Below are 15,494 nucleotides of genomic sequence, written 5' to 3'. Positions count from 1 at the left end.
AAGTGAGAGAACCGGAAAAGAACTGAGACAGATTTTGAAAAGACCTCTTCAATTACTGCACCTCTTTGGTGCCTAATGTAACATAACAATTTACTTCTGACACTTTTTATTACCCAAGAGCTCAAGGTGTGGTATATTTGATAACATTAATTCCCAATTAATGGTGAACTATATAACAAGCTAAAATAAAGGCAGCAATAAAATATAAGGTAGATGTCATAAATAAAGCAGCCTCACTACAGGAAGAACCACCATATCAATCTCAAAATACAAGATAAAAACATCAACAGTGAAATAAAACTGCAATAGAAAACTACCTACAATATCTAACTCCTCATTCTCCCATGCCTTTTTGGTTCTCTCTCCATATAATATGCAAGGTTTCAATAATGATTTCTAAATATCAAAGTATTCTGTGGTGTTATTACAATTCTGGTCACCGCATCTCAAAAAAGATATAGTGGAATTAGAAAAGGTACAGGGAAAGGCAACAAAAATGATAAAGGGGCTGGGACGACTTTCCTATGAGGAAAGACTGAATTGGCTATGGCTCTTCAGCTTGGAGAAAAGACGGCTGAGGGGAGATATGATAGAGGTCCCTAAAATAATGAGTGGAACGGTTAGACGTGAATCGCTTGTTTAATCTTTCCAAAAATACTAGGACTAGGGGGCATGCAACGAAGCTACAAAGTAGTAAATTTAAAACAAATCGGAGAAAATATTTCTTCTCTCAGCATGTAATTAAACTCTGGAATTCATTACCAGAGAATGTGGTAAAAGCAATTAGCTTAGCAGGGTTTAAAAAAGGTTTTGGAAAGCTTCTTAAAACAAAAGTCTACAAACCATTATTAAGATGGGGACAATCCACTTCTTATTTCTAGGAAAAGCAGCATAAAAGTATTGTACTGTTTTGGGATCTTGCCAGGCACTTGTAACCTGGATTGGCCACTGTTGGAAACAGGATGCTGGGATTGATGGACCTTCGGTCTGTCCCAGTACGGCAACACGTACTTACGACCGTCTCCATTTTGCCAGGGGTACCCTTTTGAGAAGGAAAAGGAATAACTACATATTCTTTATCTGAAACATCCTGCAGTGGCAGTGAACTGAAACCTCCTGCATTAATGGAGGAAAACCTTAAATTCATATGTTCCAGTAATAAACTGAAAGTAGCAGGTGATGCACAAAAAACTGGAGATATGAAAGAAAAAAAAGAAAAGAGACATAAAAATAAACTATTTAGAGACAGCCCAAAGCAGTTCTCCACAGGGAATTGGGGGAAAGCATCAGTACAGAGAAAATACCACAAACTAAAGCTCAAACAGAAACATTCTGGAGAAACTCACAGAAGTATCCTGTAAATCAACAACTGCAGAAAGGCTACCACGTGCATAGGAGAATGCGGAAAAGGCAAACATCAAAGTTATAATGTGGCCTGAAGTCACAGCAAACAGTTGGAAAGCACGTTAAAAAGAACCCAAACTGGAAGAGCCCTGGCCCACAAGGTGTGACTGATTTTTGGTTCAAACAGTTAATATCACTCCAAAGGACCTTGCAGACTGCAAAAATCAATTGGCCAGGCATCCAGAGTTAATACCACAACAGCTAATAAAAGGAAAAACCCTTCTTCGGTCAAAGGGAGATCCAAGTGATGTTCCAAAAATTTATAGACTCCTAACTTGTCAACCTATAATCTATATGTTGTTCACGGCAATAGATGTTGACAGAATATATGATCGTATTGATTCCAGGAATATCGTAGCGGTACAGCAGATGGGTATTAACAAGGGAGCATTTGGAACCAAAGGCCAATTAACACTGACTAAAGCCACCATCGTTAACAAAAGCAGAAAATTCAATAAAGTATTGAATGACCAAAAGAAAGCCTTTGATAGCGTTCCACATTCCTTGATAATAAATTGCCTGGGAATGTACAAAATAAACCCTGGATTAACTGAGTACATCAAGATCACCATGAAAATGCGGGAAAATCAACCATACTCCTTGGACAGTTTGTCTTTCCTAACATCAAAATCCAGCAAGGAATGTTTCAGGGAAACTCCCTGTCACCATTTTGTTTTGTATTGCACTAACTCCTTGGGGTTTGGATTTAGTCTCATAAAATGGTACTAAGCAAGAGCCAACATCACATTTACTGTTTGTATATGACTTAAAGTTGAATACTTCCAGTGACCACCAATTCTAATCTAATCCAATACAACACTTGCATTCCGCCGACTCTTCATTCAGGGTCAACGTGGATCACATCTGAGTGTAGAGCAAGGGCATACCCTAGCAATTACAGAAATATAAAAATAAGTAAATATATTAATCAAAGTATTTTTTAAATAAAAAAAGTCTTGAGAGAATGACAAAATAAAGAGTAAAGGCCCGATATTCAGCTGGTAGTGGTGAGCATTTTGCTCACTATCGCCGGAGTTATTCCCAGATATTCAAAGCCAGGACCTGTATGGGTTTTCACTTTGAATATACAGTTATTTTCAAACTGCCTAACACATAGCTGTTAAGTTGATATTCGGCACTTACGTGGCCATGGGCTACTGCATAAAAATAGGACAGACATTTATGTGGTTCCATTTATGTGCTAAACCTGGCTGCTTACCCCCAGATTCTATATAGTGCGCTTAGATTTAGGCGCTGAAATTGGCACAGATTCTATAAGCGTGCGTAACTTAATTGGCTTTACAAGCTAATGAGTGCTGATAATAGCACTTAACAAGCACTTATTATTATTTGTTACATTTGTATCCCACATTTTCCCACCTTTTTGCAGGCTCATTGTGGCTTACATATAACCGTTAACGGCGTTAGCCGATTCCGGTCTGAACAAATACATGGTATGAATGAGGTACATGTATGGTAGGTATAATTGGGGGGACCTTAGAGAGGGAAAGGGGGAAGAAGAGTCAGGTAATGTCCGTTACGGTCTTTGGTTACATTGTGTCGCAAGTGTCCAGGTATTTTTATGTTGGGTCGGTGGAGTATGAACAGGTCTGTCTTTAATGTTTTCCGAAAATTTAGGTGGTCTAGCGTAGTTTTTAATGCTTTTGGTAATGCGTTTCATAGTTGTGCGCTTAGGTAGGAAAAGCTGGATGCATAGGTGGATTTGTATTTGAGTCCTTTGCTGCTTGGGTAGTGGAGGTTTAAGTTTGATCGTGCAGATTTTTGTGGTGTTTCTGGTTGGCAGGTCGATAAGGTCTGTCATGTATGCCGGTGCCACGCCGCAGATAATTTTATGGACAGTTGTGCATATTTTGAAAGTGATACGTACTTTGATTGGTAGCCAATGCAGTTTTTCTCGGAGTGGTTTGGCGATGTCAAAACGTGTTTTTCCAAATACAAGCCTGGCTGCTGTGTTTTGGGCGGTCTGAAGTTTCTTTATGATTTGATCATATTGGCAGCGACTAAAATTTAGGTGCACAGCACGACAGGAAGGTGTACCCGCTCTGAGTCTAACTACAGATCCCAGGGTCCCAAGGGGCGGGAGGCCACCTCTCCAGGGAGGGATAAGTATCATAAAGACCTAAAGGGGAGGGAGGACTATGAGTCCCAGGAACCCATGCAAGTTACAGAGGAGGGGAAAAGGGAGCAGAAAGAGCACTACAAGTCCCAAGGGGCCGAGGGGGAGGGGAGTGATTGGGTAATGGGGGATAATTAGAGTGAGGAGGAACAGCTGGGCAGCATAAAGAGAGAGGAATTAATGGACTGGGGAGGTGGTGAAGGGGAGGCGACTCCAGCAAGGGAAACACAGGCATATGAGCCTATGGATGTGGCTGCAGTGGCACACGTACAAGGAAGGAAACTAAAGGGCTTTCTAGCCAGCCTGAGGGTTCAGGGAAGAAGAATCCAGCAGCTGCTACCGCCCAAGAGAAGGTGAGAGGTAAAAGGAGAGGTGGGCTGTGACTGGGACCTGTACCTTGCTGAGCAGTGCCTGGAATTCTGAACTAGGACTGGGACTGTGTCTTGTTGAGGATTGTTTGGAGGGGGTGGGGGTTGGATTATGACCTGGACCTGTGCATTGCAAGGAAGTGCTTGAGGACTCTGAGTTCGAGCCTGGACTGTGTTCAGCTGGAAGCGTGAGGGAGGGGTGGGAGTTTTCCCGGCCAGCTGAGGGGGAACAGTTGATGATCAGTGCTACCATGTCTTATATGACGGAATAAACAGAATTTGTGCACTACATTTTGGTGTCTGGAGCCTGGAGTAGACTTGTGGGGTAAAGAAAAAGGGGGGGGGGGGGAACAAAAGGAGGGGAGCAGCTGTGGACAAGGGCGTGAGGACATTACCCGGGTGGAGACCACCCCGGAGACACCCGGAGACCTCCAGGGAGGAGACAGGCGGACACTATGTATAAACTAAGTAGTCAATTAAGTGCTATTAATTATTGGTGCTAAACAAGCACTTAATTGGCAGTAATTAGGAGTAAAACGTGGATCTGTCCAATGCCTTATTCTATAACATGTGCGCCTAAATTTTATCATGTACAACTCAAAAGAGGGCATGGCCATGGGAAGGGTATAGGCAGGTCAGAGGCATTCCTAGAAATTAGGTGTGATGAACACTTATCTTTGTGCATCTAACTGGCAGGCTTTAAGTGCTGAAGCTCAAAGTTAGGCGCAAGAATCTCACTAAGCTACCATTCTGTAAAGGGTCCTCTGCGTGGTGCACCCTTTACAGAATACTAGCTTAGTGTAGATCACGGTGGTGTTTAAATTTGGGCACACAAATGAAACCAAAGAAGTGGAGAAAGTCAATCAAAATGTTCAGGATGACCAAAGTTTATTCTTCAAAATGAATACTGATAGTCTTCGTTAAGGGTATCTTAATAAAAACAGCTAAACATAAATGGATAAAATAAATAAATGAATACAAATAGATGCCCCTGTTTACTAAGGAATGTTAGCATTTTTAATGCGCCTACAATTAGCGCGCGCGTTACCTGTGTAGACACCTATAGGGATATTGTAGGTGCATACACATTAACGTGTGTATATGGTTAACGTGCATTAAAGATGCTAACGTGCCTATAACACTGCTTAGTAAACAGGGCCTAGAGTGATAAGCCAACAGACTTAAAATGAAAACAATCAATAAAAATAAAAACTAAAACACACACTAAAATATATAGGATAAGATGCTGAAATATATAATACAGCATATACCTTTCAAATCAGCAAGCAATGTGTTGTCAAATTTGAATTGCCTAACAGCATTCTTCTATAAAACACATAACAAATATATTATAAAAGTGTGATAATCAAGAACAGTTCCAAACTATATTCTCCATGAACAACCTGGTTGGCTTTCTCCACTTTGGTTTGATTTATGTGACTGTGTGGAATTCATCAGTGCATTCTGGTGTTTCGTCTAACTCTGGGCTTCATTTACTGAATCTGGCCCTTTCTATGTTAACTAGTAAAAAAAGCTCCGTTTTTGATGCAAATGAAACGGGGGCTAGCAAGGTTTTCTTCTGTGTGCATGTGGGAGTGTGTGTGTCCCTGCCCTCTGCCCTCTCTCCCCTCCCCCCTCTGAGTCCTTCACTGTTACAGAGAGAGCGATTTGATTTCTTGCTTTGCTGTGTTTTCCTTCACTGTTTGTGTTAGAGAGAGAGTGAAGGCGGGGCAGACACTCATGGGGAAACCGGATATCTCTGACCCTGCCCTCTGCCCTCTCTCCCCTCCCCCCTCTGAGTCCTTCACTGTTACAGAGAGCGATTTGATTTCGTGCTTTGCTGTGTTTTCCTTCACTGTTTGTGTTACAGAGAGAGCGAGGGCGGGGCAGATACTCATGGGGAAACCGGATCTCTCTCCCCCTTTACACTTCCGGCTGGAGGCTTCCTAGAACGTTGGTGGTGCCTTTTATGTAGAGAGATTTGCTGAATTCTGTTTAACACAAAAAGAGAGAGAGAGAGAGAGAGAGAGAGAGAGAGAGAGAGGGAGGGAGAGAGAGGGGCCCTCCGAGACAATAATTTAACAAGAATATTGCATTTGATGTTACTGCATAAAACACAGATTCATGTTGCAAGATTCAAAGTATATGCCTAATAGAATGAAAGACACATAATCCCACGAAGTCTGGCTGAACAGTGGGAACCCCCCCACCAAAAAAACCCCCAAAACAAAACACTACAATTCTTCAAAAAGTTGACAGTATGAAAAATTGTGCCTCACACTGTATGATGGTCTCTTAAGCCTCATTAGATAACATTATGGGCTTGATATAAAGAAATCTATGATCACATACAATTTCTGGCATTCTCACTGTGATGTAGCTTTTGTACTCTCTGGGGACAGAAGTCTTTCATTATCATAAAATTACTATATTTAAAAAATAATAAAATAACCAGTGACATTTATTTTAAGAAAGACAAACAACCACATGCCCCAGCCTAGTCTTTAAAATTTCTGCAGAGACAGCATAATTGTGCCATACAGAAGGTCTTAACTGCACACGTCTCGGCTGTGTTGTCTTAAAGAAGCCTGTAAAATATTCAGGTTGTGCACATATATTTAAATGGATAAATGTAAGTGGTAAATAAGGGTCTGAAAAGTCTACTACACGTGAAGGCTACAGAGAACTGGCAGGACTACAGTTTGAAAAAGAGAGTTTAGACTAAATCTATATCTATAAAAGGCAACCCCAACGTTCTGAAGCCTCCACGGAAGTTGAGGCGCCCGAGATATCCGGTGTGCCCTGGAGTGTCTGCACCGCCCTCGCGTCAAAACGTCATGACGTCGAGGGCGGAGCTATTGACACTCGACGGCCGAAACGGCCCACAGCGAACAAGGCAAGTAGCTTCGAGGGACGGAGGGAGGGGGCCCCTTGCTAGCGCCCGTTTCATTCCGCTCAGAAAAGGGCATTTTTTCCTAGTATTTTAATAAAAGACAAAAATAACTTCCCTTCAGCAAACTTTCATTTGCATTTGTTTGTTTAGTCTTTCCAGACATGCCGTAACATGGGTTGCTATGAGGAGGTGCCAGACCTTGTGGGCTGAGTGATACTTCACTCCCGAGGCCCAGGCTCTCCCTAGCACTGTGGCCATCCAGAACGCCCTAAGGGATCGATAAGAAGCCCATAATGACTGCTTGCCGCGTCTCATGTGGGAGCAGAAAATTGCATGCGTCCTACTGTATTGCCATCTTCCATGCATGAACTGGCTGAGCTGTTAACGAGCACTAATTGGCCACTACTGTTGTTAATTGGCACCCTATACTATAACGGTTGGTGCCCAAATCTCATAGCACACAATTCAAAAGGGGACGTGGCCATGGGAGGGACATGGGCATGTCAGGGATGTTTATGAAAAGTTGTGCATATTGTTACAGAATGATGGGTCAGTGCACCCAACTTGGGTGCCAATATTTACACCAGGTTTCTGCAAGTGTAAGTCTGGAACCAAAAGTTAAGGCACCTAAAGAGTGTCCCGCACTTTACAGAATCATGCTCAGCACTATACTACTACTTATCATTTCTATAGCGCTACTAGACGTACACAGCGCTGTACACTTGAACATGAAGAGACAGTCCCTGCTCGACAGAGCTTACAATCTAATTAGGACAGACAAACAGAACAAATAAGGACAAAGAGTAGCAAGATTCCGGAATCCCATAGTAGCAAGATTCTGTGCAGAATCCCAAAGAGTAGCAAGATTCCGGAATCCCAGAGACTACTACTACTACTTATCATTTCTATAGTGCTACTAGACGTACACAGCGCTGTACACTTGAACATGAAGAGACAGTCCCTGCTCGACAGAGCCCATTTTTGAATGTCATTTATAGAATTTGGGCTTTAGTCCTCATAAAACTACTACACGTGAAGGCTACAGAGAACTGGCAGGACTACAGTTTGAAAAAGAGAGTTTAGACTAAATATTTTAATAAAAGACAAAAATAACTTCCCTTCAGCAAACTTTCATTTGTATTTGTTTGTTTAGTCTTTCCAGACATGTTGTAACATGGGTTGCTATGAACAGCATTTGGCAAATCTTCCTTCCTAGAAAAATACTGCAATTGTTAGCAGTGAAAAATAGTTCTTTTTGTTTCTTACCTGTTTATAATTCGCCACCACATCCAAGGTGGATTCTTGGTTGATGTCATCATCCATTTCATCACTGCCCAAACACATTCTTTAACTCTTTAAATTTCTATTACATAGATTAAAGTACATCAGATATAATGAATATTAATTTCAACAATCCAATTCACCAGCTCAAGCTTCTAGCAGGTTTCTTTTAGTGTTTTTTTTTTTTCACTGTTTAAGTGAAACAAAGTATCAGATGGAAGTTCAAACTCCGCTACTCTGTCCTTGCTCTTCTGCTAGTGCTCAGGAGCACTCAGCACTGTTTGTTACCATCTCTGTCTCGCTCTGGCCTGACAACTGCTACCACTCTGTGCAATTATAAACTGACTCCTTCCTGACACTTGGGCTTGTCAAAATTCTGCCTCTTCCTACCATCAGCTATCACCTTCCTCCGAATAATTCCATCAGAACCCTGGCCAAAGCCCGCTCCTTTTCCCTAATAAAGTAAAATACTGCCTTCACCAGCTGATTACACACTCTTTCACAGGAGGGAAGCAGTTATCTTCCGCTGAACAACTGGTAATGCAGGATAAAAATAGATGGATATTTGCCTTAACAGACTTACAGGATAGCCCAGACTGCAAAATTAAAACATATGCCCTAAAAGAAGCAAAGAATTCATATATTGTCTTTTACGGCATTCAAGACTAGTTCCTCCTGCCCACCTTCTATTTCACAGAAATACTACATGAAAATATAACTACAGTTACTACAATTTACACAGATCTGGATTTTCGATTTAATCACTTGCTTTTCCAAACAGGAAACAAAAATTGGCAATAATTAAGCTTGATTAGACCATATTTATTTATTTATTGCATTTGTATCCCACATTATCCCACCTCTTTGCAGGCTCAATGTGGCTTACAATTCATTATGGATGATGGAAATAGAAGAGAATATACATTAGGTTTTACAGAGGGTTTTGGGTTACATGGTAGTGAAATACATGATAGTGTTAGAGCAAAAGACATTATAGAACATTTCTGGATATATTAAAGATTGTACAGTTACACATGTTGATCTTTGTGATATATCTTGTCGAAGAGATAGGTTTTCAATAGTTTGCGGAAATTAGTTAATTCATGGGCCGATTTCAGGTTGTGTGGCAGCGCGTTCCAGAGCTGCGTGCTCATAAAGGAAAAGGTAGATGCGTGCATTAAGGAGATATTGAAGGAGAAATCCATTCAAATTCCAAGGAAGTGGATTAAACAAGAAAATCTAACATGAAATAGCAGGTTATCAACCTTAAAACTAAATTAAGTAACTTAAGAGGTCAAAGGAGTTGACAAAAGAAATCCCTCTACCTTCCAAAAAAAAAAAAAAAAACCCTGCAATTGAGCAGGTTCATGAAAAACGTAAGTGTGTTGATCAAGAAAAATTATACATTTACAAGGAAATCTCAATTGGAACCTTGCTCCTAAAGAAACGAGATGAGGTTTAACTGCCAGGAACTTCTTCCTACGTACTTGAGTCCATCTAGAAATATCTGGGAAAATAGATACTTTCCCTCCCAGAAAAGTAGAATCCGAGAATAAAAAAAAAAGAGGCCTCTTTATCTTGTTGAAATACAACCACTTCTTCAGTAGAACTCTCAAAAATAAGTTATATTCAAGCTCTCAGAAGAAATATCCACAACTGTGCCAGCATCTGGAGAACTTGAACGTTGTCTAGGTACTGGAAGATAATAAATCTTATGCAAAGGCGAAAAACCAGTATCAGAATAATTAAGTTTTTCCTTCAAAAATCTGTAAAACAGATCTTTTGGTGACATTATCAAAAGTTTAGGAAAATTTAGTAAGTGTAGATTTAAATGTCTAACGTAGTTATCAAAGTTTTCTAGCCTGCGATGAACCAACAATTTGTCCTGAGCTAAACTAGACTGTAAGGCTTGGGACTGCTGAACCCGAGTTTCCAAAGCATTAATCTGCACAGAATGAGCTTTCAAGATTTCTTCACATTTGCCATTTCTTTGTGTGTATTGATTAAGTAGGGAGGATGACCCAGCACATACCATGTTGAGAGACTCCAAGGCAACCCAAATGGTCTCCGAAGTCACTGCTGCCGGCTTTTCTAGGGAGGAACTGATGGCACCAGGGGGAAACCCCCTTCTGAATCACTCTTATATCTCTCCCCAACACCAGATGCTGGATCCAGTGTGCTATCCGATGGGTCCTGCTGCAATGAAATCAGCGACTGCAGCATGCCCTTGGGTCCTCTGCCTGAAGCTGCTACCGTCAGTAACAAGGAGACCAAAGTCAACGAGTCCACAGCAGTTGAGGAGGTGCCAGACCTTGTGGGCTGAGTGATACTTCACTCCCGAGGCCCAGGCTCTCCCTAGCACTGTGGCCATCCAGAACGCCCTGAGGGGTCGATAAGAAGCCTGTAATGACTGCTTGCCGCGCCTCATGTGGGAGCAGAAAATTGCATGCGTCCTACTGTATCGCCATCTTGCATGCATGAATTTAACTGGCTAATGAGCTGTTAACGAGCAATAATTGGCCACTACTTAATTGGCACTCTATACTATAACGGTTGGTGCCCAAATCTCATAGTACACAATTCAAAAGGGGACGTGGCCATGGGAGGGACATGGGAATGTCAGGGATGTTATGAAAAGTTGTGCATGTTACAGAATGATGGGTCAGTGCGCTCAACTTGGGTGCCAATATTTACACCAGGTTTCAGCAAGTGTAAGTCTGGAACCCAAAGTTAAGGCACCTAACTTGAACATGAAGAGACAGTCCCTGCTCGACAGAGCTTACAATCTAATTAGGACAGACAAACAGGACAAACAAGGGATAAGGACAAAGAGCAGCAAGATTCCAGAATCCCAAAGAGTAGCAAGTTTCCGGAATACCAAAGAGCAGCAAGATTCCGGAATCCCAAAGACTACTACTACTTATCATTCCTATAGCGCTACTAGACGTATGCAGCGCTGTATACTTGAACATGAACAGACAGTCCCTGCTCGACAGAGCTTACAATCTAATTAGGACAGACAAACAGGACAAACAAGGGATAAGGACAAAGAGTAGCAAGATTCTGGGATCCCAAAGAGTAGCAGGTTTCCGGAATCCCAAAGAGTAGCAAGTTTCCGGAATACCAAAGAGCAGCAAGATTCCGGAATCCCGAAGACTACTACTACTTATCATTCCTATAGCTCTACTAGACGTACGCAGTGCTGTACACTTGAACATGAAGAGACAGTCCCTGCTTGACAGTGCCCATTTTTGAATGTGATTTATAGAATTTGGGCTTTAGTCCTCAGAAAACAGATTGCATAATGTGAGGAGTGACTAGCATCACTACAATTCTCAAATGACACCTCTGGATCTCTGATGATCAGATTGTCATGCCTACAGAATTCTGCCTCAGTGTTCTGCATTTTAGTGAGATACATCAAAGGCCTAATAAGGACATCCAACTGCTTGGGGTACAAGTCAATAATATACTGTGTAGTGAAAACTATCTGATTTTCTCCAATTTATGCATGCATAAATAGCAAGCTACGCACCATTTGAAAGTATAAGGAATCTCAGATCATCAACTTTCATCACCTGGGTATCTTGATTCTGGGATAAAACAAATTAATTTCTCCACTGAACTTATTCAATATTAGTCTGCTTCACAAGGGAATTGTGCTTTTCTGTTTTAACTGACCTTGTTTCCCAGGCAAGCTGCTGACTAAGGGCTCCTTTTACAAAGCCGTGCAGACCCAAAATGGATGCGCGGTAATTTTGATTTTGCTGCATGTCCATTTTTGGCAAACATTTTTAAAAAGGGCTTTTTTTTACAGGCGCGCTGAAAAATGGATTGGCGCACGCCCAAAATCCAAGTCATTTTTCAGCACACCTTAGTAAAAGGACCCTTCATCTTTAACAGCCTATATTTTTCAACTTTCAAGTTTACTGATGATTTACTTCCTGCCTATCAGCGAAGCCAGCTGGGCGGCTTACAGACTACGTAAAGATAAAGGAGTGAAGTACAGAGAAGATAGACAAGGGCAAGGGGGGAGAATGACAATAATCATGATAGGAAAGTGGAGGGGGGGGGGAGCATACCAGGAGAGGGAACATTCTCAGAGCCCCATACTGCCATACCCTATTGATAGGGCGGCAGAGGACAGTGAAATACCTCCGTAAAGAGGAAAGTTTTAAGTTCTACCTTAAACTGTTCCAGAGATGATTTCTATATTTAATCACAGGCTTAAGTTGGTGCACCAAGTGAGGGGTATAATTTATTGTATATGTGTGTAACATTAATTCCTAAGCTGGGTAAACTGGGGATCAGTCAAGCTCTTACAGACCCATCTCCCTATTAAATGTTGATTAAAAATTTTTGCCTCGAATCTTGGCATACAGACTCTCAATTTATCTGCCCAATTTGATCTGTGAGGCACAGATGGGCTTATTACCAATCTGTACTTAATGTTCAGAAGGTGTTGGTAGCGATGGTACACACTCAATCCACCCAGACCCCTAGAATGCTCACTAATTTGAATGCTGCAAAAGTGTTTGATCAAGTGGATTGGACCCACTTATTTCATACGCTTACTTATGTGGGTATAGAGGGCTGGTATCTGCAGGCTATTCATACTCTTTATAGGTCTCCTACGGCAGCATTATTGATGAATGGAGTCAAGGCTGCCTCCTTTCCTATTGAGCGAGGCACTAGGCAGGGCTACGCCCTTTCTCCTCATCTTCAGACACTTATTAACAGTGCATTTTTTTCTAGCGAAAAAAGGTGCCAGTACTCAAATGCCAGGCCACCCTTCAGGGATGGGGTGATCAATGAGGGACCCACCCCACAATAGCCAGACCCCCTGCAACCAGTCACAGAATCTATGACAAGGCAGAATTGTTGTGTAGAGCCTGAGATCTTTTATTAAAACTTGGGGTCCGTGGGTCAATTTTAGCAGACAATGGAAAAGGTGCCGGCACTCAGTACCCCCCCTCAAAAAAAGCCCTGTTTATTAAAGAAAGATATGTATGGCATCTCAATTGGCACTCATGAAATCCAAATAAGTACCTGTATATAATATGAAAGCCGCATTGAACCTGCTATGAGTGGGAAAGCGCGGGGTACAAATGTAAGAAAAATAAATGTATTAGCTTTTGCTGATGTTATTTTGCTAGTTTTATCTCACCCTCAGGATTCCTTGCGGGGCTTATTAAACGCTGTGGAGGAGTTTTCTTATTACTCGGGCTTCAAGATCAATTTGTACAAACCTACTGTTTTACCTTTGCAAGACTCTGTGCACAACACGTGGGAGGCAGAGTTTCCTCTACTCTGGGCTGACAAGACTATCTATAGCCTGGGCTTATTTGTCCAGAGATGGGGGGGTGGGGGAGGGTTGGGACTGCTATCGGTGTCTCTGTTTTCCTTGGCCTATGGTATGCAGCACATAAATGACTAGTATCGGGGCAGTGTCTCACTACTCTTACACACCAGTCGAGACATCATTAAAACATCCCTTTCATTTCAGTTTTGTGCTACATGCTCACACCAACCGGTTGGGTCCCCTTATGCAGACCTAACCTATTTTTCCGTCCCTTACTATCACTTGGAAATGGGTCTGTAGAACTCTTCATATGCCATCTACAGTGACCCCCTTTCTATCTCTCCAAGGAAATGGGAACTTCCTTCCCGGCATGTCAGTAGATTGTTTCTGTTTCTGGTGCCAACTAAGTCTAACATCTTTTTCATGCAGTAGATGATAATGGCAATTTATGTTCCATCATTTGGAAGCTAGAAATGTATTTTCCTATTTACAGCTGAAACACTATATCCCCTCGTTAGCAGTGACAGCTTTAATGGCAGACACCCGTGAACTTTTTGCAGAAGCGTACAGTTTGGAGGCTCAATTGCAAGTCCCTTTGAGTTGTCATCACCAATATTTATTGGACATTTTACCCTCATATGATCTGACCTTTTTGGTGCAGTGCTGGACAACAGATTCAGCTATAACAGTTATTGCAGCTCATCTTCTCAAAAGTCTACAGCTTTACCGATCCTTAACAAAGAATATACTACATTGGGAACAGCAACATAAACTGGTCATGAGATTATATATTTCGCCCCATCGAGCTTACAGGGCGAAATTTGGTGCTTCGGATACTTGTCTTAAATGCCATTGTCCAGAGGCCAGTCTTGGACACATGTTTTAGACTTGTTCTTTGATCCAGACTTTCTGGAAACGGTTGGGCACTCATCTTTCTGCTCTAAGAAACACCAACTGGACGTCCCAGCCTTTGACTTTCTGTGCAATATTTGATATCGCCTTCCGAAGGGGGTACATGAGATTTGTGAAACGTATAGTTCTTGTGGGGGATTAAATGTATCTTGCAGACCAATGGAGAGATGTGAAATCAAAGATCTAGACTCTGTTGCTGGGAAGCATTTCGGTGCACTTTGCGAGCGTTTTTGGACTGCCTTAAATCCAACTGCTTGCAGTAGAATTCTTAACATCTAAATTCACTGATTGCACATTGTGTCCGTTTTCTGGAGGTGATGAGTGCTTGTGCCCTTTTTTTTTTCTTTCTTTTTTGGGTGGGTGGAGTGAGTTGTCTTAGGGGCTTTGGTAATGTTCATTCTGTTGTTTGGTAGATAATGATTATGAAAATTTTGATACTTGTATGTTGTAATTTGTCTGTTATTAATAAACAATTAAAAACAAACAAACAAAAAACTGTGTGTGCAACTGGGAGACATGGATGTTGCCGTCATGTTCCATCCTCACTGCTCATGTAACATAGAAACATAGTAGATGACGGCAGAGGAAGACCTGTACGGTCCATCTAGTCTGCCTAACAAGATAAACTCATATGTGCTACTTTATGTGTATACCTGACCTTGATTTGTATCTGCCATTTTCAGGACACAGACCTTAGAAGTCTGCCCAGCACTAGCCCCGCCTCCCAACCACCGGCTCTGCCACCCAATCTCGGCTAAGCTTCTGGGGATCCCTTCCTTCTGAACAGGATTCCTTTATGTTTATCCCATGCATGTTTGAATTCCATTACCGTTTTCATCTCCACCACCTCCCGCGGGAGGGCATTCCACGTATCCACCACTCTCTCCGTGAAAAACGACTTCCTGACATTTTTCTTGCGTCTGCTCCCCTTCAACCTCATTTCATGTCTTCTAGTTCTACCGCCTTCCCATCTCTGGAAAAGGTTCTTTTGCGGATTAATACCTTTCAAATAAGAGTTGGTGTTCCTATTTAAACCATGAGTTCCCTGTAGTAATTTCATAAATTCACTTGCACACGCTTCCATGGGCTGGCAGTACACTCCCCTTATAGATAGGCACTATGGCACAGGCTCTACCTTATAGAACAGCACCTAGTGCACATAGGTGCCTATCAATTAATGGCGTCTTTCATGTGCGT

General features: G+C 41.9%; 1 protein-coding gene across 9 annotated transcripts in view; it reads right to left on the bottom strand.

The window, feature by feature from the left end:
• Positions 1–15,494, bottom strand: part of LOC115478872 (schwannomin-interacting protein 1) — a 694,349-nt gene that overhangs the window by 39,267 nt on the left and 639,588 nt on the right. Inside the window, exon 1 of one of the 9 annotated variants that reach the window (XM_030216514.1) lies at positions 8,069–8,378. The exons of the other annotated variants lie outside the window; for them this stretch is intronic. Coding sequence (XP_030072374.1) covers positions 8,069–8,146 — 78 coding nt within the window. The 5' untranslated portion in view covers positions 8,147–8,378. Of the gene's footprint in view, positions 1–8,068; positions 8,379–15,494 lie in introns of those variants that run through there. 9 annotated transcript variants of the gene reach the window in all.

This window comes from Microcaecilia unicolor, chromosome 10 (assembly GCF_901765095.1).
Source record: "Microcaecilia unicolor chromosome 10, aMicUni1.1, whole genome shotgun sequence".
NCBI lineage: Eukaryota > Metazoa > Chordata > Amphibia > Gymnophiona > Siphonopidae > Microcaecilia > Microcaecilia unicolor.
Note: the sequence above shows the minus strand (reverse complement) of the source record. Positions and strands in the feature narration are given on the sequence as shown.